General features: G+C 39.3%; 2 protein-coding genes across 3 annotated transcripts; both read right to left on the bottom strand.

Annotated features, from left to right (window-relative positions):
• Positions 1-8,024: 8,024 nt before the first annotated feature.
• On the bottom strand, positions 8,025-11,721 carry sod1 (superoxide dismutase 1, soluble). The gene is made up of 5 exons (XM_023281252.3): positions 11,578-11,721; positions 10,162-10,258; positions 9,980-10,049; positions 8,591-8,708; positions 8,025-8,412 (listed from the first exon to the last, which is right to left on the bottom strand). The coding sequence occupies exons 1-5, from the start codon at positions 11,647-11,649 to the stop codon at positions 8,305-8,307; spliced, it is 465 nt and encodes a 154-aa protein (XP_023137020.2). The 5' UTR covers positions 11,650-11,721; the 3' UTR covers positions 8,025-8,304.
• Positions 11,722-12,760: 1,039 nt separating this feature from the next.
• On the bottom strand, positions 12,761-24,176 carry scaf4a (SR-related CTD-associated factor 4a). 2 transcript variants are annotated; one of them, XM_023281273.3, is made up of 19 exons: positions 24,017-24,176; positions 22,422-22,505; positions 22,265-22,309; positions 22,011-22,172; positions 21,775-21,907; positions 21,296-21,432; positions 20,979-21,170; positions 20,713-20,798; positions 20,511-20,595; positions 20,034-20,210; positions 19,726-19,799; positions 19,438-19,628; positions 19,137-19,237; positions 18,702-18,815; positions 18,452-18,608; positions 18,110-18,237; positions 17,581-17,734; positions 16,669-16,824; positions 12,761-16,364 (listed from the first exon to the last, which is right to left on the bottom strand). In XM_023281273.3, the coding sequence occupies exons 1-19, from the start codon at positions 24,044-24,046 to the stop codon at positions 15,208-15,210; spliced, it is 3,363 nt and encodes a 1,120-aa protein (XP_023137041.2). In that variant the 5' UTR covers positions 24,047-24,176; the 3' UTR covers positions 12,761-15,207. The 2 variants fall into 2 exon arrangements, with proteins under 2 accessions (XP_023137041.2, XP_023137042.2); XM_023281274.3 differs by having other exon boundaries at positions 20,985-21,170.
• Positions 24,177-25,896: the final 1,720 nt, after the last annotated feature.

Below are 25,896 nucleotides of genomic sequence, written 5' to 3'. Positions count from 1 at the left end.
CAAACTGCCTTGCTCTCTTTATCTTGTTCACTACTTGCTGTTTCTCTAACTCCCTGCTACATATTTGCTTTGATAACAGTTGAATAGGGAATGAATTTACATAACGGAATCCAGAGTGTGTCTGCAGGGGGAACATTTGCATGAATGGACTCTGGGGAACAAAGAAGTGGGGGACAGGAGGGAAGAGGCAATTCAAAACTCATTCGATTCAATTTATATATGTAAAATATGTAGATGAATACTAATATAACTGCAGTATTTCTCACATGGCCTCTTTAATACAGATGTCATGTTAACTAATGGCATTCCCATCGGACTGAGTTGTATACATGGTATTTTGTGCTAATTATCAGATGATGGCATGTAATTTAAGACTGTAAGCATTGTCTACATGAGTGTGTTTGCAAACTGAAGCCATCTTTTGCTCTAATACAGCCTCCGAATCTTGTTTTAGATAAGCAACTGACTATTGAGTTTCATTTTACCACTATTCAAAATTGCTCATCTGACCAACTGTCCAAATATTCCATTTACAATTATATAAAACAGAAAAAAAAGTAAGCAATGTTTGCTTGATGATTAATCTGTTGTCAGAGCGATATGTTTAGGACATACTGAAACACACAATGATATAATACTAACTTTATATATATATAGCAAATTCTATTTTTTAAAAAAAGCTTCGAATGTGCTTTGACTGGCATAATTAAAAAGAAGATACTCTAGAAGAAAATATTGCAACAACAACAAAAAAATAGTCAAGGCAAACAGAAAAAAATACCAAAGAACAGTGGAGAAACAGAGTTAAAAAATTAATCAATGTTAAATTTATAGAATAACCATCAATTTATACAAATACAGTAATTAAATCGACATTAAATGCCACAGCAGAGTAAAAGAGAGTAAAAGAGTTGACATCTCATGAAAGAAAGCCGGTAAATTGGTTTTAAGAGGTGATTTAAAAGAAGACTCTGATTCTGTAGCCTTATCTCCTCAGGTAGGTCATTCCAAAGCCGAGAGACCCTGATGGCAAAAGCTTGATCACCCTTAGATTTAAGCCTCAACTTTGGAACAGTTATAAGGGCCCAACCTCAGGATCTAAGGCTGCAAAGTAGATCAAATAGGGTCACCATTTCTGCTACATAGCTTAGAGCCGACCCCAACAAGCTTTAAATGTGACTAATAAAATATATTCTAAAATAATCAGGTAAATAATCAGGTAGTCAGGGGAGGGAATCCAGGATTTGTGTCGTGATCTGCTGTTTGTTGGAACCAGTAAAAAGCCTAGCTTAGCTAATATACCAAAGACATGCATTATTTGAATAGCATTTACAAAGTTGGTATAAGATTATGCAATAGCTCGATAAAAAAGCAGTCATAAAGTTCAGCTTACATAAATTGCACAACATGTCAACATTGACTGTGATCCAGTTATGTGATATTCCTACCAAATACCATTCACAAGTTGGATATAGAAGCTTCTTTGGAGGTCAAACATCTGGTAAGATACTTCATTGCCAAATATCCTCCTCATCATGCTGAGCTCCCTGCCTTCCTAATCAGTACTGAAGATCCTGCAGCCTTTCATCCAAGCAAGAACAATAAGCACTTCTTGAGTAAAGGTGAGAGTTATGGTCGTGCAGGGTTAGCAGTTCACTGAGTTCAGAGGTCAAACCCCTAGACTGCTGTTTGACCATGGATGAGAACAGGGTTGTAATGTGTTAAATTGGCCTTTGAATCCCTTCGGAGTCATTTTCACATAACCTACACACAGTTTAGTCATGTCCTACACCCTGCTGAGGCTGGTTCACTATTGCCTATTAAATGGAGAGCATAAAAGGATATTAGCAGTATAAATAACTGAAGGAAAGCAAATAAAACGAACATAAAAAAAAAAGAGAAACTAGCTGGTAAATTTCAGCACCTCAGTGTTCAGGGGCTCCCCTCTTGTGATCCCATGACACACCTCTCAGGGGTCAGAGGTTAGGTCATAGGGGTCTTGTAATTAGCCTGTCTACCAACCAACCATGTCTCATAGGACGGGCACCATTTATGGCATCTCACCCCTGACCTATGGCTCCTAGTCTCTAAAATATCCCCGCAATGTCAGTGGTAGACAGTGTACCGGAAGGTGAACTTTCTCCCCAGAGAACAGGGGAAGGTCACAGGGGAGTGACTCCCAATACCTCAATGGGAGCATTCAGGCTAGTGTGCAGAAAAGGTTTCTGGATTCATTTCAAAACGAGCATCTCCGTGCATGCAGGGTTGTATCTCAAGAGGGTAATTGTACCCTTAATCACACAAGCCTTAATGCTATCTGCCTGGCTTAGAGGAACTGCTCTGTGGTTGCAATTTAATTCCATCCTGAATTAAGAGCAATTTTGCCTCCATCACGTTTGTGAGGAAACCACAGATCCAAAAGAGCTTTTCATTTTCTGTATTGATTGATAAGCATAAAAATGGAAAAATACTCCCCCTCAGACAACACATTGATGAGCTCACAGATGATCCGAAACATCACAACCACTGCCAGATAGGCAGGACACCTTCTGAGTGTCTTCTAGGAAAGTGCAAGCTGTGGTGGGTCAGGGCTGTTTTGGTGGCATGTAAAGGGCCAACAGCGTATTACTCAGGTCTGGTCATAATGTTTAGCCTCATCTGTCCAGTACCTACAGTATGCAGCTTATAAACAAGTAAAAGCCTGTCCAAGATGTTCTTTTGGAGTTCTTGGCCATACTGAACACTGCGACCCTGGGGGGAAAACAGTAAGCAACCTCCCCCAGAAATGTGACCACAGTGGTTCTTGTCAGGAGTGCTTCAGAGCACAAAGCTGGATGCTTAGAGGGGGAAAAAAAATAAATAAATCAACCCTTTGACTGCTTCACAGACAAAGTACACCTACTCACAGACACACAAACACTCATGCCAGTGAAGTGCACTTTCCTTTGCTTATGTAACTTGGTTGAAAAGGAGAACCTCCACCTCTGAGTCATCTTTCTGTGAATACCAGAAGGACAGCCTTGCCAACACCCTAGTGTTACTGTGCTGATGTGGGTGTGGGGCATTGGTGAATAGCCTAACATTATTTCCCTTTCATTTTAATACGATGCACACACAAAAACTGTATAACAACAAAAGCATTGGATCCCGTAAAACTGGTTCATCTGTGCTTTTGGGAAGAGCACGCATGCATTGTGCATAACCCTGGTGTAATTTAAAAGTAAGAATACACCTTAAGCATTACCTTTCACCTGTAAACTTGTGGTTCACACAGAGCTTTAAGCTTTATCTAAGTACATTTTATAAGTTTTGCATGCTAAGATTTTACTGAATTTGAAGAACTGTGCTTACATATGCACAATACCAAAGTTAGAACTTGCATGTTGCAGATATAAATTAAAAATCCAATCCAATAAAGTCCGTCACATAGACCACATGTGATACACAAAGTAGGGACATGCTGATTATTAATAAAAAGCCAGTATCATCCTGACATATGACTTCCAGTATGATCTTTAACAACAGCTGGCAAGACAGCGCCCATTGTCTTTCTTATTCTATTCTGTTTGTTTCTATTATGTTTTTTGCTTTCATACTAAGCTTTGTTGGACTCTCCTGCTGTCACGACCCCTTTACTTCACTGTCAGCTGCATTGGTAGTCTCTATTATTCATCACCTCCACTCCCAGGCTATTTATACCAGCTTTTACAGCCAGTCTGTCTTTCTGCTCTGCTGGCTGCATCTGTCCACACTAATACAGCTACTTCAGCTTACAGTTTTGAGCTTCCTTTGAACTGGGCTTGAAAAAGCATCACTAAAGGTACCCAAACACAATTCAAAAGACGTGCACATGTGCATTAAGTGACCAAAACCTTCTGCACAAAAGAAGAATGTGTTTATGTGGTATTGTGAAAGGCTGTACTTTCTGTTTAAAAACAATATAAGGGACATTGTAAGGTTAAAACCAACGTTTTGCCATCACTGATAATGCTGATGAGAACAGGCAAACCCCTGGCAATTCTTAAAACATGCATATTTTAATTTTATTAGAAAAGCATAGAGAGAATGTGCTAGTTTTTATTCAGGACTGTCAAAAAATCCTCTTCAAAGTAAAAAATTTCAAGCAGTACATTTACGACAAAGTAGAAAGCAGAGCAAGAGAAATGTTATTGCCACATACCAGCAAATTTCAACACGCCTTGTAACATATATGATTATTCCACTGCACATTTTCAGAGCTAAACATTTTATGTATGAATTTACACACTCTGCAGTTTGCCTCTGGATTGCTCCGCAGGATATTAACTCCACTTGAAGAGCTTCCAATCTCTCATTTTTCCCAAGAGTAAAGCACAGAGTCATGTCACTTCAAATGGGAGCATACGATTCTCATGAAAAAGGAAAGGCTTTTAGAGTGCCCAGTTTAAGCAGCCATGCACTGGCTGTCTGTAGGCACCCAGCTGTTCAGTTTACTGGATGGATGGATGAAGAACAGAGGCCAAGATTCCAATTTCAACCCAAAAGTTTCCAACCACAAGCTGTTATTTATACTTTAGTAGCCTGACTGAGATCTTCATGAAACTCAGTGTTTTTATGTATGGGCAACAGCAATTAATTTAAATGTTTTTTTCCAGTGTAGCACATAAAGGCCGGCATGATTTCTGGCTGGAGAGAAGCAATGGAAACACCATTAACTCTCCCAGCTACTGACATGCAATGCCACACTTCTGCAATGTATTTTTACTTTAGTTTTTTTGTCTACATCTTGATCAAAGGACAAAATATGATCTGATCCATCTGTGGCGTATCAGACGAGTAGTTATTGCAGTTTGAGTTATTAAGAGTAGGAGCGCCCTCTAGAGGAACATAGGGTCTAATACACAGTGCAGAAAAAAGCCAGTCAAAGAGATGAAAGCTCATGCTGTTAGGATCTACCAGGGACTCTGCCTGTAAATCCAGTAACATCATAAAATGACCTTATACTTAATTATTCTGATATTTGTTAGTCATTTTATTCACTCAGGGTTTGGTCACATGTCTAACATTAACATCAAGCCAAAATGCCTTTTTTCCTCAGACTAATGAACCATCTCTAAAGGTATTGGAGGTCTTAACCCTTTGATGCACAACGTGGGTCAAGTGATAATCATTTTCTTGACCCATGTTGTGTATCAAAGTTAATAGAAAATAAATGCCTCTTTCAACATGCTTTAAAACATTTATTTTTCTTACCTGTAACCAGGCATGTCTCTCTGGCAGGCTGAGGAGAATATCATGATTGAAAACCAGCCGTTGACGACACCATGGATGGATTACTGAGTCAGTCACTGGTCCTAGACTTTGTTTGAAGTGGTGGTTAACATTTCAAGCAGGTCAATTAAACAACCGCAAAATCTGCTCAAAATAACTGCAAACAGCCACAAAACAGTGACAACGAGAAGCAAACAACTGCAAAGATGCACAGAGACCAAAAAGTGATGCAAAATTGACCACTGAAAGAAATTCAAACGAGAAGAAGCCAATAGTCATAATAGGGATACAAAATGCACACAAATGAATGATAATTCAAAGCAAACAGAGACAAAGAGCAAAAACCAGCTCTAAGACATACAAAATGACCAATACCTAGAGCGCTATGGCGGGATGCAAACCCACCACAAAGACTCAAAGCAACTCAAATTAGATCAAAACCAAAACAAACAGATTCTAAAATAACACAAATAAATGAAAAACTGTACAAAGAGACTAAACAAGAGCAAAAAGACACAAAAGGTCCACACAGAGAAAAGCAACCCTCATTTCTAAATGCATCATTTGTTTGAAGTTGTCTCTTCCAGTCTGGTTCTCCTACATAGGACAGGTGAGGTCTCGTAATCAATCCATGCAGATACCTGCCAAATTTCTCAGCAGTGCTTGTTGTTAAACTGTATACTAAAATAACAAACACAAAATTCCTAAACTGTACACATTAATTGTCTGACAATTGAAGGGTACTTATGATTCCCCTGAAGGAGTTTCAATCTTCAGTAGCTCAGAAGGGAGAGACTGTTGCCTGTTCTTCACTAGTCAAAGTATAATGGGAGAGTGACAAAGAGAAAGCTACTGTTTGGGAAAAAAAAAAAAAAAGTTCATACTAAATCTCTAGTGGAGTTCATGGAAATTGTGTGTCAAACTGAAGTGAACTGGGAGATTTTTTTGGCCATCACACTAAACACTGCACACAGACACAAAAACACAACCCCACTGAGAAGCATGGTGGTGGCAACATCATGATGCTTCTCAGTGTACATTACACATGTACATCAAGGTGTTTTTTTTTTTTTTTTTACATTTTGCTGTTTGCCAACTCCAGACACCAGTGTCTCTCCATTGTCCCTGCAACTACACAAACATATATATATATATTACAATTGTGCGATTACTTCCAAGTGTTAACAAGTTTCGTGAAAAATGTAATCAGTTCTCAAAGCTTATTACACATATTTGAAAAACTAATTGAATATGTTTACATTACTTCTTAGTTTATTTTTCATTACTGAAGTATCCTTGAAGTAGGCATTGTGAGGATTTTTTATTTTTTTTTTTGACTGGTAGACTACACATTTGAGCTATTCACTCCCATTTTTCAATAAACAACTAACAAGACATGTGACTGTGCAGAGTACCCCATGAGTCCCATACTCACAGCTCCCACAATCTCTCAACTCTAGACAACCCATGTTTAAGGGATCTGTGCAAAACAAACAGAGAAAACAAAATACTGCTGGGACCCTGCAGCCATCAGGTTTCCATCAGGTACAGTGCACATTGTAGATAACTAGCTCCAAAACCAGCTGGGACCAGCCCTCTTCCAGTGGGTCACAAAATAATAGATAAAGTGGGGAGTTAAGAGGTGACTAAAGGGAAAGGAAAAAACCATAGTTTTTCTACACATAACTGTATACATTTTTGGGACATTTGTTTTTGCTTTTTAGTTAAATATGAGATAATTCTACCTTGTGGGTCTTGAACAGTTTCTAAAATTAAACAAAGAAACTTGAGGAGAAATCATTTTGGTGAAAGAGGTGCATGTCATTCACATCTTTACTTTGAAATGGAGTCCTTATTTGTAAGAGGTGACGAACTAGAAAGACTTAAAATGATCGCTTTGCAGGACAACCCAGCACTTACTGGATTAAAAAAAAAAAAAAAAAAAAAAAAAAGGTTGTTGGTGAAAGTGAACTGTACAAGCTAAACATAATGAAATAAAGCAATCAGGATTGGATTTTAACAGAGTCTAATGATTACATAATAACAGAATTTACTTGTGCTGCAATGCCAAATCATCAACATATTTGAAGGTTAAAAAAAAAAATAAAATACTAGAAGCACCTACCACAGTGAATCTGGCTTTTGTCCAATTTGTAATCCAGTTGTAGCTGGGTCTAAGACTTTAACATTTGACCTATAAAAACACGAGGGTGTTGCTCTTTGTACAAATAGGCAATGAGTGACCATATCAAGAAATGATCCGGTATCAGATAGTGGACGTTTTTATCAGGTGGTAAACATTGACGGCAAATATTAGTTACAAAGGAAACCAAGCCTATAGTATCTGCTAAGTAGAAGTGTAAAACTGACTGAAGGAGCCGTAGTTTTAAAAGAGGTGCAACAAATAGGATTACTGGTCCTGTGAAGTGCATGCATGAAAATTCAGAAGAATTTTTTTTTTTTAATAAATAAACAACATGAAACCAAATGAAGGAGTGACTAGAAGGTATCTGTAACTAAATATGTGCCATTTTCTTCATCAATACTAACAAATGGCTACAATCAGTTTATCCACGAGTAAACCATACCAATAAGAATCCAATCCTTCTTTCCTAAAATCACATGCAGCTTTTGTTTGTTAAACCTGTCTAACAACTCAAAACGTTAACCCTAGCAGAGGCCTACGATTCAAGGTCAGCTGCCAGACTTTGGAACACAAAAACTTAACTCTATGAATCTTACACAGTATTAAATGGTATAATAATCACACATGATTCAGATTAACTATTTATTTACTTTGTAAATTGTATACATATGCTATTTGTGCGTTACCAATTCTTTGGGACCAAAACTAATCCAGACATATAAACCCATACATACAACTGCCAACAGGAACGGACAGGGTGATAATATGGCTTATCTACTCTCTTGACTGGTCAACAAAAAGTCAGAGTATTGAAAAAGACAAACTGCCACATCAAGTAGCTATATTGGTCTTATTAAGTGCTTTAGGGAGAAAAGCTGTTTCCAGTGCTTCATGTTCTGGTGGATGGTTTACTGGGTGATACCAATGACTCCACAGGCCAGACGTCCACCTGCATTACCGGTCTTCAGGCTTTCTTCATTTCCTCCTTTTCCCAGGTCATCAGCCTTCTCGTGGATCTAATATAGAGAACAAACAAAGGGATTTCCATTAACAGCAGTTTATGGCTTAGAAAATGAATTTCAAGCCATATGGTCCCATATACTACACAATCGTTAAAGCTGTGACCTAGCATACTTGTTTCACAGACTTTGTTCACTGGATTTGAAATGAAAACTAATTGGCACTTGTTCTTACCACCATGGTTCTGCCAATGATGGAGTGCTGACCCGTGAGGGTGAGCATCTTGTCAGTAATGTTTATCTTGGCAACATTATCTGCTCCTGCAGTCACATTCCCCAGGTCTCCAACATGTCTGTTAACATTAATAAAGAAAAAAAAGCTTACATTAAACCAGTCTTAACAGCATACTTGTTCATCTAACAATAAAAGTCATTGGAACCTGCTCTACAAACAACGTCTGCAGCTCACTTTGACTGACGTAAGTATGAATAGACCAGAAAATTACCTACTAAAATTTTGAAATTAAAGACTTGTTAAGAGAACAGATTTTTGCAGAAAAGGTTTTTATTGTGCTGTGAGAAACAATCCCTCACCTCTCACTTGGGACCCAATCATATTCTTTTGGTGTAAGATCCACTAAAACTGAACTATGAGCTTTGCATTTAACCCGTTTTTCCATCACATTTGTGTCGTGTCTCACACTTCGTAATATATACACCTTTCTAAGAACAGACATTTTATCTTAAACACAGCTTCAAGTAATATAATAAAGCATTTTATATTGGGTTCATATCACTTAATTGTTCCAGAGGTGGAGAGACCGTCATTGGCCTCATCTGTGTTTTTCCTGTCATAAGCAATCAACATCACCACTATAAAAAAAAAAAAAAAAAAAGAGAGACGAGTTGGCATGAACTTTTTCGTGCAGATGAGAGACTAATAGACAATGGCCAATGTTCTCTGTGAGCTTATTTTTATTTATTTTTTTATGAGCGTCACTCTAATCACAGATAGCAATTATTCAAAGTCAGAGTTTCAGCAGTGGCTTAAAGTGCAAATGAAGATGAAGCGGTGCATTCACGCCCTTAAATTTTTTCAAAAGCATCTGGAGATCTTTCTTGCATATTGTACCTTTTTCTCTTCAACTATGTTTCCTGTCTGTGCTTTAACTGTCACTTTAAAAAAAATACAAAAAAAATTCCCCCCAAAAATGCTGACATAAAAGCTACTTTTTCACACTCTCAGACATCCCATCAATCCTACAGTCAAACCATCTGCTAGTTGTAAACATATGTCAATAGATAGCATATCAAACTACACAAAGATCACATGCAAAATTATGCAAACATCCGGAGTTGTTGCTAAATCAGTTTACTACACAAAACATTTACACCAGAGCAGATGGTCCCACTGTCAGTTAATAAATTAAAATATACATAAACATTTAACAGTCCTGATAATATATTTTAAGCATCCTTATCTTGGATGCAAGCTTTAAATTTATTATTGTATCTATAAGCTTTTTGCAAACATTTGCAATAACTTTTACAATAAGAATTACACCATGATTTTCTACACAATAACGCCGCATTACAACACTGCTCTTCCTCAAACCGGACTCACCTATCTGCATCAGTAGGACCGGCATGATTCTTGTTGTGGGGATTGAAGTGAGGACCTGCACTGATGCACCCTGAGAAAGAGGAAATATACATCTTTATGATGCAATATTATGAGCAACTTACAACTCCAACAACCTCAAAACTGATTCTCACACATCCACATATTTATTGTCAGATACTCACCATTTGTATTATCTCCGAAAACATGGACATGGAAACCATGCTCACCAGGGGTAAGGCCTTTGATTTCTCCTGTTAGCGTGACAGGGGCAGAATCATTCTGCACAGGACAGCACAAAGACAAGAAATGTCAAAGCCAGGTGGCTAAAACCAGGATTAGTTCAATCTCAGGCCCCACCCGAGGCAAACGACCTGTTTCGCAACATAAAATTAACGCCAAATGGGAAGGAGATTAGTCTAAGTTGGTGTGGCTGCTAGACATCAAAACAGATGTAACAGAAAAGGCATATAAATTCCCAAACAAGTCTAAAAACAGAACTTCCTACTTTCTACTGGCTTGAAACACTCACTTGACAAACCGTTTATTCCTCTTTCACATCAAATTCCTTGTATGAAAAAAACCACAACAGATAACACCTAATTTGATATGCAACAGCAACACAGAACAATATTTGTGCTTTCATGGATGGTAATATTCAGACCAAAAATGCAGCACCATGTCTGCTATGACTAGGACATCACTGTATGGATTTGCCATCGAAATGGTCAGAACATCATGCGTTGTTAACTGCATTGAGTGGAGCCTTCAATAGTCGGTAAAGCCGCATGACTGTGTCTTCAGGCAGTCAAATACTGCAAACTCTCAGCCTTCATGACACATGTTTGCTCAGGCCCGCGTTAACCTTATCAACAAGGCCCACTATGTAAAAGGCAACAAGGCGGAGTTAGGCAGTGACTCAGCAATAAAATCGATTATTGGACGTCTACCCTTTTCATTGATAGTATTGCATTTACTTGACATTTGACGTTAAGAGTAACAGCTACAAACAGAAGCGCTCACTGACATGGTGTCATCCAGCAAACCATGCCAACATTAGAGGTTGTCAATGCAAACGCTGAACTTATTCAACAGGCGTTTCCAACAGAAACCCTGTTAATCATGAACAAATCCAAGGTCTATACAAAGGTTGTGGCTGTAATAACTAGACGCTGATTTCAGTCATTAGACTACCCTAGTCATTAAGTGTTTGCACAAGCAGCTTACTTTGAACTGACAGGAACAAGCCGCAGGTACTGACTATATGCGCACTTTTTTAAACGTTGACTGACGTTCTGCGACGTGCAGACGGACGCTAATTTGTGTCGAATAAGTGCAAACACTGTTATGTAACTTAAGCAAATCTGCCCAAGTTCAATGCCTTCTCATTCAAATGTAGCATGCAGCTAGCTAGTTAGCTATGTAGCTAACAGGGTTTCTCCTGAAAACGAGTGCAACTCAACTACTAGCTTGTGAATGGAGAACTTAGCTAGCTTAGCATTCGAGCGTCGAAGCTGCCAAGAAGGTGTACGTTAGGTTACATCTCATAGTATTTTTCCTAAGAATTACTGGTTTCATGGTATTTTTTCTGCACGTCTTACCTCCTGCTCTAAATAAACGGTCCCAGTGGTCTCTCCGGCTCCTTTCAGGACGCAGACAGCCTTCAACACCATCTTTGAGTAGTTTCACGGACGACCAAATTACCGTTGCGTGCTCCCACTAGAGACAACCAAATAAATGTAGGATCCTGATGGGCGGGCTTAAATCACAGACAGCCAATCAGAATCAAATACAATCTAAACCATGCATTTTGATTGGTCATAGGGTAGTTGATAGCAGCCTATTAAACATGTGAACAAGTGTTCCAATAGCAAATTTATTGTATATTATAAAATCACCTGTCAGCACTGACTTATAAGAAAGCTTTGCAATACACTTTAATTTAATAAAAATGCATTCCTGCTATTTTTATTTATATCAGCACAATTGATCTAAATATTTATATCAATATAATTTAAAAATGCAATAAAAATGTAAACAATATTATTATATAATAACATAATATTAATATTCCTGCATATACCCATACTCACCTAAGCATAAGCTGGGATGCAAAGCTGCAAATGCACATCTTACCATCTGAAAAATCTTAGAATAAATCTAACCAGTAGGACCATAGCTAAACTACAAGCTGATCATATTAAGATGAGCATTTATAGAAAAGAACTTTCGCCTTGCAGCGAGAAGATCCCTGGTTCGCGTCCCGGCTTTCCCGGGATCTTTCTGCATGGAGTTTGCATGTTCTCCCTGTGCATGCGTGGGTTTTCTCCGGGTACTCCGGCTTCCTCCCACAGTCCAAAAATATGCTGAGGTTAATTGGTCATTCTAAATTGCCTGTAGGTGTGAATGTGAGAGTGATTGTCTCTGTATGTAGCCCTGTGACAGACTGGCGACCTGTCTAGGGTGTCCCCTGCCTTCGCCCGAGTCAGCTGGGATAGACTCCAGCCCCCCCGCATCCCTAGTGAGGATTAAGTGGTGTATAGATGATGGATGGATGGATGGATGGATTTATAGAAAAGAATTTAGCAGGACCAGCTATATGTTGATAGGCCTAAAAATATAACTTATTTTAGTTTTCACCATGTAAGTATTAGTTGACTTACTCCAAAATTGTGATAAATACCAGACCCATCAAGTGTATGAAATAATTTTAAATATCTTTATCTAACATCTGCCTGACAGTTAAGCATGGGTAAGGCACAGAGAATTACTACAAGCAAACAATTTGGTACAAAAATAGTTTATTAAAAACAATTTCCTATGGCTGAAATATTGAAGATTTTATGTCCATGTCTTTTGTATTTTTAACAAATCATAGAAACATCTGTCAATTTTCAAACCACTAGGAGTTAAAAACGTTAAAGCAAAGGGCCTCTGTTGTTCCTTCCAAGTCAAATTGTTTGTCTCAGAAAAGGAAATCACAGATTATTAACAACAATTAACCATGTCACCTTTAGAATCGTCAGTGATACAAGCATATTTACAGCGGTGTCCCAAGCAATACTCTTCATCACTTTAGTTTTACCCTCGTTGCCTCAGTGTAAAATTATTCCAGAACAAGAGGTGCACTTGCAGAATCTGGGCTTTAGATTTTAACAACCTAATTAATATTTTATACAGTATGTCTCTAGTGAAGCACACGTTAAGTTTGTAAGCTGTGTTTATCAAAAAACAGAAAAAAAAAAATCAGCTATAGGGTTACATTTGGTAATTTTGTGTGGCCAAAACTAATTAGTATCCCAGTTTGACTGACGTACACAAGAAAAATGGATAGATGACCTCCAAAATACAGTTAAGCTCTTTTGTCTAATTCAAAATATTTCTTCTATACACACAGGGGAAAGACTGTTATGCTCATACTAACTCATATTTAGAAAAAAATGCTTTTAAAATAAATGTGTGTAGGATTTTCCTTTGTTGAAACTAAACAAAGCACTCCTCTTTAGTTCTTTAACTGAACATTTAAGCAAGGGTGTGAAGATTTTGACAGAAAAAAAAGTTTGCACATGCTAGACCTTCCAACAGAATTGTACTTCAGCTTTACTTTTATAATGTAAATGTTTATTTTGAAATTTGACAGCCAAGATCTTTAAAGAAACTGGAACTAAGAAAACTCCTCTATAACAGAGAAACAGATTTTGCTCTTTCAATGCAGTACAAATTAAGTTGTATGCAAATGGATCTTTATTTATGCATAAGAATATATGTCTACTTTTTCCTGCACTACAGTTGTATGTACAGCTAAATGACAATAAAGGTTGATTTGATTTCAAATTTCTGAGACCAAAGTCACTATTTTGATACTCCCTTGTTAGTTTCCCATCTTTTTCATTCTTAATTTTTGTGCAAGTTATTCTAAAATGCTTTGTCTGCTGTTAAGCAAAAGAAATGTGATAATGCCTCTGTTAAAGCTGCAGTTCTTGGTTTTGACGCCTCACAATCATTTTTGTTGTCCAGTACTTTTGTAACTAAACAATGTAATGAAATACACAAGAGAGTTAGAAGATTTTGATAAGAACTGTGATAATGTGACATCTGGATCAGTACAGTGAGATCAAAGGATGTGAAGTATTTCTGATTTTGTAAAAATATTAGAATGATACAAAAGTTTCTTTTTCAGGTGTACATCCTATTGTCAGTATAATACGACTAACTAGTTAGAGTCAGAGATCTTGTGAGAATAAGCTCAGAATTTGCTCTATGTTCTTAATAATCTCAAAACTAGTAGAATACGTACATTTTACAAAAAAAAAAAGCCATGTATTGAAAGTAAATTTTTAAAGACACTGTAAATGTGCATGTCTGATTCAGGCACAGGTGCAGCATCAACGGTCTGGCAGACTGAAAGCCATGCTCATCTTCATTCTGCCTGATAGAATGTGGGTCAAAGGATGAAAATTGAGAACATATTCAAAAGTGTGTGCAATGTTTTGTGTCCAGAAGTATGCATTCCCTAACATGTACTTTTTTTAAAATCACGAATTTAGGTTGATTTGATTTGATTTAAAGCCACCAAAGTCCTTCTGAACCTGTGCCTCAGCGGCTGTGATACTGCAATGAGGAGTTGACACGAAACACAAAGACGAAGGAAAAGTAATCACACCTCTATTATTAAGGAGTTGTTTGAGATAGTATTCAGTCTTGGACATGACATTTTGGCAAATTTAAAAACATTTTTCTAAAAGAATAAATGTACAATGTTGCAAAGCTTTTGCTATCCCACAGAAGAGGGCATGAAGTAAAAATAAATTTGTAATACAAATCATTTGTTTCCGATGTCTGCTCACAAACAAAAAATGGACAGAGTTAAGTTAACATGCAAACACTCTGCTCATTCTTACAACTTAAGAGAAGGAGAAAAACTACAGTCAACAGCCAAAATTCAACTACAGCCATTTTTTCCAAACTGATTTTCGAGACACAGATGCCAATTTTATCATAACCCGTGCAGCCTGAACACATCCATTTTAATAAGTTTGACAACATGTGTGGGAGATCGGTTTGTTTTCAAGAAATGCGCTACTGCCCAGAAACTGTCAACTGCCAACTGAGAAACTGTGACTAGTTGGAATTCATCTGCCAAGAGCTCAGACTGTCTGTCATGGTGAAAAACACCTTTTTTTTCTTTAATCTTTCAGTGATTCACTGCAGTCTCTGGCTAAAGGAGCAGTCTATGATGCTGCCTCCTCTTTTGCTTCTGTGGTCTCACTTTGAGCAGGAGGTAAAGGCTCGGAGGGCTCCGGATTTTCTGCAGCAGTAGTTCCCCCTGGGGGTGGAGCTAAAAGTTCAGATTCAGCCTTCTTTTCAGAGGCTTCCTCACCTGGTTCTTTATTGGTTTCTATGGTACCCGCGGGAGTCACACGAGGCTGCTCTGTGCTGTTAGAGGTCCGAAATCTGTCCATGCTTTCCAGTTCAGCCAATCGATCGTCCTTGTCCCACCGTGTGACCCTCTCCCGCCGCTCTGACCGCCTCGGCCTATCCCCTTTTCCTTCAACTCCTCTGCCTCTTTCACGACTGCCTCCCTCTCCCCTTCCCCTTTCTCCTCCCTCTGCCCTCCCTCGCTCCCTCTCCCCATCATCACCTCTCCCTCGTTCCCTGTCACTATCGAGGCTGCTTCGCCTCTCCCTCCAGTCCCGTCTGTCTCGGTCTCTGTCCCGATCACGGTCGCGGTCTCTGTCTCGATCTCTGTCTCTGTCTCTGTCCCATCCTCCTCCACGGTGATCGCCTCCATCTTCCTGCCAGCCTCCAAGCCTGTCCCTCCCATCCATTTTATCACCACCCCCTCCCCTCCCTCCATCGCCAAATGGACGTCTTCCAACTCCAAAACCTCGGTCCCTCTCCCTATCCCTATCCCTGTCCCGATCCCAGTCTCGATCTCTTTCTAGCTCTCGGTCCCTGAATCCAGGCCTGTCTCCCCTGAATGATCTGCCATCCATTTCTTCCGGTGTCTCCAGGCCACGAGGACCCCCTGGTCTGATAAAAGGAGGAGGAGGACCTGGAGGAGGAGGGCCATGGCCGTGAGGGAAGGGAGCTCTCATGTTGTGTGGAGGAGGCATTCCAAAGCCTGCTTTAGGGAGAGGTGGATCATGGTGTATTATCTGAGGGTGTGGCCCCCTGGGTATCATCTGTGGGGGCATCGGAGGCATGCTGGGATGAGGTGGTCGTGGCCCATGTGGTGGAGGGAAACGCTGCATGTGTGGTGGGGGAACAGGAGGACGTTGGAGTGGGATTATACCTGGCCGTGCACCAAGCAGACCACCAGCAGGTCCTTGGATGTTCCCTGGATGCCCACCTGGAAGAGCACCTGGAGGTCCACCTACCTGGTTACCTGATGAGGAAAAAAATACAACAAACAGCTTTAATTTTGACTCAATTTTCATAACTCTGGACATGAGCCAACATATTCAATAAGCAATGCATGCTAACATTCGAGAAGCACTAACTATAAAATGCTTGGTACTGTATTATCAGTGGATAATTACAAACTAAGCATTATCTGTACTATATCTGTTTAACAAGCATATAATGTTATATAGAATTAATTATTTGTGGCTGTTATGTAATTGATGAGATTCCCCAAAGTTCACTGGACACACTACTGGTGAAAAGTGAATAAAGAAACACAGACTGACCCATAGGTCCCATCTGGTTGTTAAAGATGCTGGGACTCTCAAAGACCTCGTCATTTTTCCTGTTGCCCAGACCTGCTGGGTCGAGAGGTGGGTCCTCAACTCCACCTTTAGAAGAAGGTGGGGGACCGAGGGGCATAGCCCCTGGAGGAGGAAAGCCTGATGGAAGAGAGGTGAAAGGAGTTAGGGTGTTTTCACAACAGGTTGATTAAACATAAAAAAAACATGCATTTCTCTGTTATGTTCATTTTATTTAGATTTGTATGAAAACCATCAATGGCCTAGGCTGCAGGGCAAGAACCCTCTGAAGAAACAACACCACAACTGAAGTGATAAAACACATTTGCATGAAATGTATGTACGCCTGTAGACATTTTCAGGGATAAATCTGAGAGAACAATGGTTCTGTAGTGTGTTGTGTAAATGTTTTCATGAAGTTTCTTACATTCTTACAACAAGAAAAACACTGAATAAACATCTGGCTTGCTTATTGTGCTAACGCAAAGGGATAGTTATATGTTGTTTTCTCAGTTTCATAGATGTATCAGTCCATGTGTGGACTCTACATATATGGATCCTGGCCTCTTCTCTCCTTCGTGCATTACAAACTGTGGTAAAAGTAACAGTTCAATATTTATTTTCTCCAACTGCAACATCGTCTGTTCCATTTCAGCTGTCATTACTTAAAGCACAATAAGAAACTCAACGCAGAGGCATACAAACTCCATCACTAACTAGTGTTGTATTGCTGTGATTGCAGAGCACATAAACCAGCACACAAGTATTAACGCGGACAATGACGTAAGCCTCTTGCATAGGCTACAATGTATTTTCTTCATTGATTCAACATAGGAGTATAAATCAAGCCAAAAAGAGACTGAGTAAAAGCCAGATGACAGCTGTAGGAGGTGCTACCTGGAGGCATCTGCATGGGGTTGAAGCCAGTTCTGATGAAAGGAGGAGGGGGGACACCTGGGGGGAAGGAAGGCGGAGGCATGCCTATGGGACCAGGGAAGACAGGAGGCTGGAGAGAACCCACGCCAACCATGGGCTGCTGCATTGGAGGAACCTGAGAACATTTATATAAATTTACTATAGATGTCAAATTAGAAGGTTATTTTTTAAATGACTCTTAGTGTCAGTCACAAGATATCTGTAAACAACTATAACAAAAAGCTGAGATATTTCATCTATGGACCAGGTGGCATATCAGTCTGTCATATTATTCCAAATGCTGCCTCCAAACTTTTCCCTCTGATGGAGTTCCATAAACAAATATATTTAATTGAACACTTGTGTAAAAGAACAGCAGGCACAGAAATCTCATCAAAACAAGTTTCAGAATCGGCTATACAAACATTTTCTTTTTTTAATAGAGATCAATCGACATATCTTTAATTCTTAAAGACTAAAATACTGATAACATCTTGCAGCTGTTGTTTACCTGCACAGGAGGAGCAGCTGCAGGAACGACAGGTAATACTTGTGTCTCTTCAGGCTGCTGTTGCTCTGAACGGCCGTTGTGGGTAAGTTCCTCTGCGAGGTCAAGTGTCTTTCTTGCTCCACTCCACTCTGGCAAAGACAGACATTTCAATAAGATTCACAATCCATAAAGCAGAGGCAAGGTCTGACTTGCTAAATTCAGCATTTGATTTGCCAGATAGGGTATGGTGACTTTTCTGAGAAAGAAGATACCGTTTTGTGTGTGACTAACAGGAGTTCCCACATTAACTATGCGTGGTTGGGTTTAATCTTAATTTGTTGGTATGTTTGAAAGCATCTTTACCTGGTGATAAGGTATCTACATCCAGTATGCCTCCTTCTTTTAGCTCCTCCAATTGGTCCTCTTTAATTTTAGACCAGGGTATGTAGGTAACACCCAGCTCCACATCCCAGTACTGTTTAAACTCAGGCTTGATGCCCTTGTTCAAAGCCCAAGCAATCTGGCAAGAAAAAAGAAAAAAATATCTTGATTTGGTCAGTAAATTTCTAGTTATTAGTCATTTACTAAACAGTAATATATGTTGGTCACTAACCTTGATGGCTTTCTGGTTAACTTTGTATGATCCTCTACTAAGCTTCTGTAGAGCCCTGTAGGCATCCTGCCTATGTATCATGACAATATAGGCACATCCACGTGGAGGGATCATCTTTAAATGAGAGGAGAACAAGGTAAAAAATAAGAAGATTTGGATTATCATTTAATTAAGCATGTACCCAATGTCATGGCAAGAGATCGGTTCTAACAGTTTATCTTTTTTAATCAGTTTTTTACTAAAATACCAAATATAAACAAAACAGAAGTTAAGAGCCATTTGTGCAATAGCTTACATTACAACACACGATATATAAAAACAAACTTACTATAAGGTAACCAATAAACACAAAACATTTGAGAAAATGCAAATGTCATGGTTACAGGATGAGGTCCCACTTGGATCAATGCAACTCATCTATAAGAGTCCACTTACATTGATGGACTCTATCTGACCAAACTCCTCGAGTAAAGAGGCAACATCTTGCTGTTGTGTTCTCTTGTCCAACTGGCCCACCCACAGAGTTGTGCTGCAAACTGAAAAGGAAAAAAATATAAATTCAAAAATACATGATTCAAAGGATGGACAATTATTTTGTAAGCTAAATGATACCGTTGAAATTATAATCTTAATGATGAAACTACTAAAAAACATAATGTGCACACCTAACAGATCATTTCAACCTTTAACATGTATCTGCTTAAATAAATGTAACCATAAATAGATTATGACTCACTGCTTAGTGTCTCGTTCTTGGGTGGCGGGAGGCCTTTCTGCCGTCGCTCTCTCTCCTTCTCTCTCTCCCTGCGGTCCTGCGAGCGAGAGCGAGGGGAACGATGACGTCGGTCTCTGGAGCGTGAGCGGGATCGCCTGTGCCTGGATCGTCGTGTACGGGAATTAGACCGTGATCTCCTCCGCTTTGGAGATCTGGAAAAAAGACATTTGGGATCATACCATGTCCAAAAATGTGGACTCAGATATGAAAGACTAGTTTACAACATCGAATCCCATTTCAAATGCTTACCTGGAGCCTGAGTGTGACCTTTGACCATGTCTGCCATCCCTCATAGAAGAATGATCCATATCCATGGACAAATCCTGATTCGATACGGAGAAGTCATATTATGATATGTCACAAGAAATCAGACCTACAGCATTACATCCTTGATTACAAGACATTTTATATGATCAGACAGCAGATTGCCAAAATCTTGCCGTGGTAGTGTGCAAAAAAATATGATGCATAGAAATGTACTTAATTAACTTCATTTTCCCTGAGAATGGTTTGTTAGGTGTCACTATTTTACATATCCTTGATATTGGTAAGTCTACCTGTTGTTGTTGGGCTGCATTGTGGGGAGGATATAACCCTGGGAAGCCTGGAGGCCCACCAGAACCAGGGAGAGGCTGCCCTGGCAGAGCATGCCCCATAGGAGGCATTGTAACTGGGAAGCTTTGTCCTGGTGGTAAACCACAGACCTGGAGTTGACCATTAGGAGGGATGGAAACCTGTAAGAAACATTGTGCAAACACAACAGGGTTCCTCGCATCATTTTATCAGACAGATTCGTGCCTAGATTTTTTACCATATTTTAAGATTTTGTTTTTAAGAGAGAGGGATTGCCTTCCACAAATAAAGAATATATACTATTCTGTAGATTGAATATGTAACATGTAGCCATACAGTTGAAGAACATGTTATAATATTTTTGTTCTTGTTTTAAAAAAGAAGGCAAAAATCAAATACTTAGATGGATAGACTTCAATAAAGAGGAGCTCTTTTGCAACAAAAGATGCATTTCTTACTACCTGTTGTGAGAGGTCTTGCGACATGTTCATCATCTGAGGTTTAAAGTGCTCCATGTGTGGTGGGAAGGCTGGAGGCTGCTGCATACTGTAATGATAATAATACATCAGCTTCACAGCTTTCATTTCAGAAAAATCAATCAAAGCATCCTGATTCGTGGCATCACAGACACGCTATAGTACATGTAATGAATCCAGGGCTTACAAGGAGGGCTGTGGAGTGATTTCATCCTTCTTTGTTTCTTCTCCAACTTCTGGTTCATCATCATAGTCAAAACGGTCCAGCAATTTCTAAAAGAGATATATGATGAATTTGAGAATACACAATGACATTTTTACCATTGCAGAGCTTATACAGTCTTGATTTCCCCTTCACTGTAACATGCTCCAAGCACTGTGCCATAAAACGTCTCAACAGTGCTTCAGAATTACATTTAGCTGTTGATAGCATGTGCAAATACAAAAACCCACCGTCACCTTGTCAAAGGCTGTTTTCTGCTGGGTAGGTTGGATGGGCTGGGAGGGCAGTGGAGGTTGTGGAGCAACCATGCCCAGGCCAGTGGATATGTTTTGGGCTTGTGTTTGGAGAGTATGGAGAGGAGGCTGAGTGTTGGCGTCAGGCTTCACTGGATGCTGCTGAAAGTTCTGAAGCATCTGCTGCAGCTAAATGCCGAAGAGTGAAAGAATAGTCAGGAGTGAAGGCCGGGGAAATGCGGAAGTGATGAGAACAATACAAAACAAATGAATGAAGCCAAAGCTAATGCCACTTTGTATTAGTACACACACACCTGCTGACCCTGTGAGGACTGGAAGAGCTGTGCCACAGCAGCAAAGGCATCAGAGTTATGCAGCTGAGCAGCAGATGTCATTGTGGAGTTTGCCGTTACCACAGTAACTGGCTCTTTGGCTGGAGGGGGTGAAGAACCTGAGTGAAGAAACACAGCAAGAACACGTGTGTACAGCACATAGACGATTTTAAATGCCAGATTCATTAATTGCTGCATTAATGCAACATTACTACATCACTTCTTGTAATAAATACAAAAAAAAAAGCTCACATATATTTTTGTTTTTCTTCATGTACATTATTTTCACCAGGGAATGCAACAACTTGTTCGAAAAAAAGAATTATGCACAACAGTTAGAAGTATTAAGTTGAGCTGATGAAGTTTACGGCAACAAAAACGATTGTAGAATCATATTTAAAAACAACATCATGGCTGTCAAAGAATCCGTACATACTTATGTGCACAATCACACAAATTACCTGGCTCATCTGTGCCTGCATAGGGTGCAGCACCGCTGCTAGAGCCAGCGGCCATGTCCAAGAGGGGCTGAATAACCTCAATCTTAAATACCCCATTCTTCTGCCACAGGTTCAAGACACGCACGATCTTACTCTAAACATGGAAACAAGGAATTTATCAAAGGATTTATCATTAGAAGGACGATAATTAGTTTATTATACTCTAGCTAATATGTATCACTATTACATTCCCTTACCCTGTCCTCCACAGGGCAAAGGCAGAGGTTCTCAAAAGTTCCTGTTATGTTTTTGGTGAACCTTGGACCAAACACATCCTTATCTGGTCCAAACTGGTGTCTGGACTGTCTAACAATGGAATCCACCACATACAAGCCTGCTACCTTATACTCAGGCTTACACTGGGGAAAAAAGAAGAGAAAACAGCTTAAGTTCATTCATGTTTAGCAAAGATGAAGTGGTTCATTATTGAATTTAAACAACTTTGGCTGACCTTTTTGATAAACTTTTCCACAATCTGGACCACATGTTTGTAGAGCTGAGAAACATAGAAGCATATAAGCCATTATTATATAGATTCGAGTTCAAAACATAAGAAATATCAAACAACAAATATTCAAGTAACTTTCTAATGCCAAGCTGATCCTTACTTTCATAGCTTTGATGGCTGATTTGGTGATGGAGATCATCTTTGCCCGAGATATTGGGGGCTTGGAGTCCATCAATGAGAATAACTAAACAAAGTGGACAACAGATGGGTGAGACTGAGTGATGACACAGGAGGAAAAAAGTTAATAAAAAGAGAGGGCAATGCTTGAGTTTCACAGTTGAACATTTTTGTGCCATTTCTTTTGCTCGCGACTCTCATGTTACACATGACACATTCACAAGACAGACTCTTTACGACTAAATGTTTTAGTTGCAATAAGTTGAAGAACTGAACCTGATAATCTAAGCTCGATGTGATGAATAGAACAGTTTTAATCGCGATAACCGATCAAGTGATTGTTTCCTTCATCTATTATCAACTGATCACATCTTTTATCATTGCCACAACTTGTTATCTGACTGTGACTGATTATATGCGCTGATGACTTTTTTCAAAATCTTGTGTGATTGCTGTTTTATTATATCCTAACAGAGATTGCTGTGACAGTCTATCACTTTCATTTTCTGCTAATAATTTCTTCATCTAAGCAGACAGCTCAAAATGGTCTTTGAAAACCAAACTTCAGACTCTCCTCATGTCTGATAACATGTGACTCATTCTGAATTTTTTGAGGTGAGGATCTAAAACACACAGCCACATAACTCACATTACATAGACAAGACACAGTATTGCAATCAGAAATATTTTATTGATCCACGTGGGGAAATTGTTAACAGTGTGCTTTGAGCATCTTAAAACATCTTGGCAGGTACTGAAGCTTATTCTGAGATGTATATACATCACGTGATTCGCATCCAGTAGCAACAGATACTTTCTCTATTTATGTGGTGGAAGGAAACTGACTTGAAACTGCAAGATATGTTTTAAGGAACAACAAAAACTGCGGCACGTCCGGGAGTTATAAATATCTGGTACTGTGAGCAAAATCTATTTCCGATAAGATTACAAGTTTGTATTGGCCACTCAGTCTCAGTGGGGAACAAAGCAGAGGCAATTTTAATGCAGGAGTAAGAGAAACCTCAACACCGTTAGAAGACTTGACCTGTGTGTTGCCTGGACTCCGTCTAAACCCTCGGTAGTCAGGCCATGCAGTAGCCTGGCCTGACATCCTCTCAGCAAACATAAGCTATGCATGCTACTAAAGCTACAATAAACATTCAACCTGTAAGCTTGCAGTGACACAATAACAGGATGATACCGTGCTGCACTGTATGTCTGCTCATGATGTTGCTATTAGCATTGTTATCAACACGGTAGTGACCATAACTTACTCCCACAGGCTAACATAACGGCGGATAGTGGAAGCAGCGTTGAATAGTTATTGCAATGTTAGCTTGGTAGGTAGCAGGAAATCCTCATATTCGTTTCAGTAACACCACTTTGGCTACAGGTGTACCACACAAACGCCAACTCCAGTTCAGGTTAAGCCACATAAGATGTGCAGCTAGCTAGCTCTTCGAGCAGGCCCACTGGTTCGACCTGCACGGCTAGCTCCAGTGCAGCACAGCAGCACCATGACCAGCACCGACAGACTCGGTGCGTTCAGGGTCTCAGAGAGCCCCGAACGCAGCTTACCTCGTGGTTAAAGGCGTTAACGGCATCCATGATTGCCACGCGCTCCGAGCCTGCCTCCTAACTCCCGGTTCCCCGCTCACAGCGATGTTTATTCTAGGAAGGGTCGGTACAACATGTCCGCTCCCGGTTGCTAACGCCAGTTAGCCTCGTATTGGTAGGTTTCGGGTCGGCGGGTACAGCAAAGCATGATGGGATTTAATGTTGTTGTTCCGGATTTTGTCCACTGGGTGGCGGACTGCTGCATGGATTGAAAACACGTGGATAAGGCATGAATCGAGGTATCCACAGTACAACGCGTTCAAGTTTTTTTTTTAAATCATATTTTGGCTAAAACTGTTAAAATGTGACACTGATCTGTGTCATTTTGATAGGAAAAATGTGTTGAGGATCAGAAAATACATGCTAGCTCAAACGAAATCAGATTTCTAAATCTAATCAAATATAATTTCACTTAAATGTGTTATCAGACAGCTTCCACACCAATAAAAGCTCTGGATAGCTATTTGTAGCTATTTTACATAAACAAAACATGTAAGAAAAAGAGAATAAATAAATTCAAATAACTACAAAATATAATTGTATTATAAGTTTTTTAAGTCATTTTTAAGTGAATAAATAAGTAGGTCTCTGTGGTGGCGACCAGCCATGGTCATAATAGTTAAGAAAGCCCAATTTGAATGAAAAGCAGACAAAAAAGAACCAAAGTCAACAAAAATGCTCAATACATTACAATGATTCACACAATTATTTCAACTGTATTATTGGATTTTCCTTGTAAGGTTATTTGAAGACAGTGAAATGTTGCCATTACTTATTCCCTTAAATGTCTCTGCTTTTAATATCAAAATATATGTTAGTTACTTTGCACTACTGAATACACCTATATTGGATCTATTCTAAGTTTGAAAGTTGAGTTAAGTTTATGAGGCAAAACTCTTTCATAGAACTTTAAAAGTAATTAAGCTGTTTCACTTGTATGACTTTTCTCCAAGTTTAAACATTTAGAGATATGCACAACATCTCCAGTGAACACTTTTTCCATTGAACAGACCACTTCTAGTTATGGATTAGAATATTTTATCTCACAGACTACTGTTAAACTGTAATGTCTAACTGACTACTTGCCATATCCTCATTAAAGAAATAAACTATGTCAAGTCAGAGGGGGGAAAAAATGGAATAAATGACATCTATCCAAGTTCAGCAAGACTGGGCTCACCCATGTTTCGTTTTTTTTATTTTTATTTTTTTGACTGAATGCATGTTTCTGTAGTACAACAAAGCTCCAATAGATGGTGCACTTATACTTTTGGTTCCCTCATGGTGTCTGCTGTAGTGTCTAGAAAGCATGGTCCAGCAGGCAAGTCAAACTGAGTGTGTATGTATTCTTCTCACTCCTTCTAGGGAGCCATACAAGCAGTGAACACAAAATCGCACAAACAGCCTTCAGCAACACCACAAACAACAGCCTCATAAAATACCACCGTGCAGAATCAACACCTCTATGAAAAACAGATTCTAAAAACACCTAAAGGTTTATATTAGTGCCTGCAGAGCTGTAATGGGTTGTATTATATAATCACGTGTTATTTTGTTCAACCTTTGCAGGTTTACTGTGTAGAAAAACCTAATACAATCACACTATCTCAGTTTAACCTGAGATGAGGACAAATACAGGTAGAACATTATGTCTGGAAACGTTGCCCCTCCCTGCAGGTGTCCTCCTTTGACTGATGAACACGTTAATTAGGCCAGTGAACACCTCAGTGAGCCTGGAGGAAAATGAGTCTTTGTCTGCCGGTGGTGTACTGGAGCACAACTTTCTATTGTTGGTACAATCCCAAAATCAGCAACAATCAGAGCAAAGAAATGATGATTTG

The sequence above is a fragment of the Amphiprion ocellaris genome, chromosome 14 (assembly GCF_022539595.1).
Source record: "Amphiprion ocellaris isolate individual 3 ecotype Okinawa chromosome 14, ASM2253959v1, whole genome shotgun sequence".
Lineage (NCBI taxonomy): Eukaryota > Metazoa > Chordata > Actinopteri > Pomacentridae > Amphiprion > Amphiprion ocellaris.
This window is presented reverse-complemented; position numbering and strand designations above follow the sequence as displayed.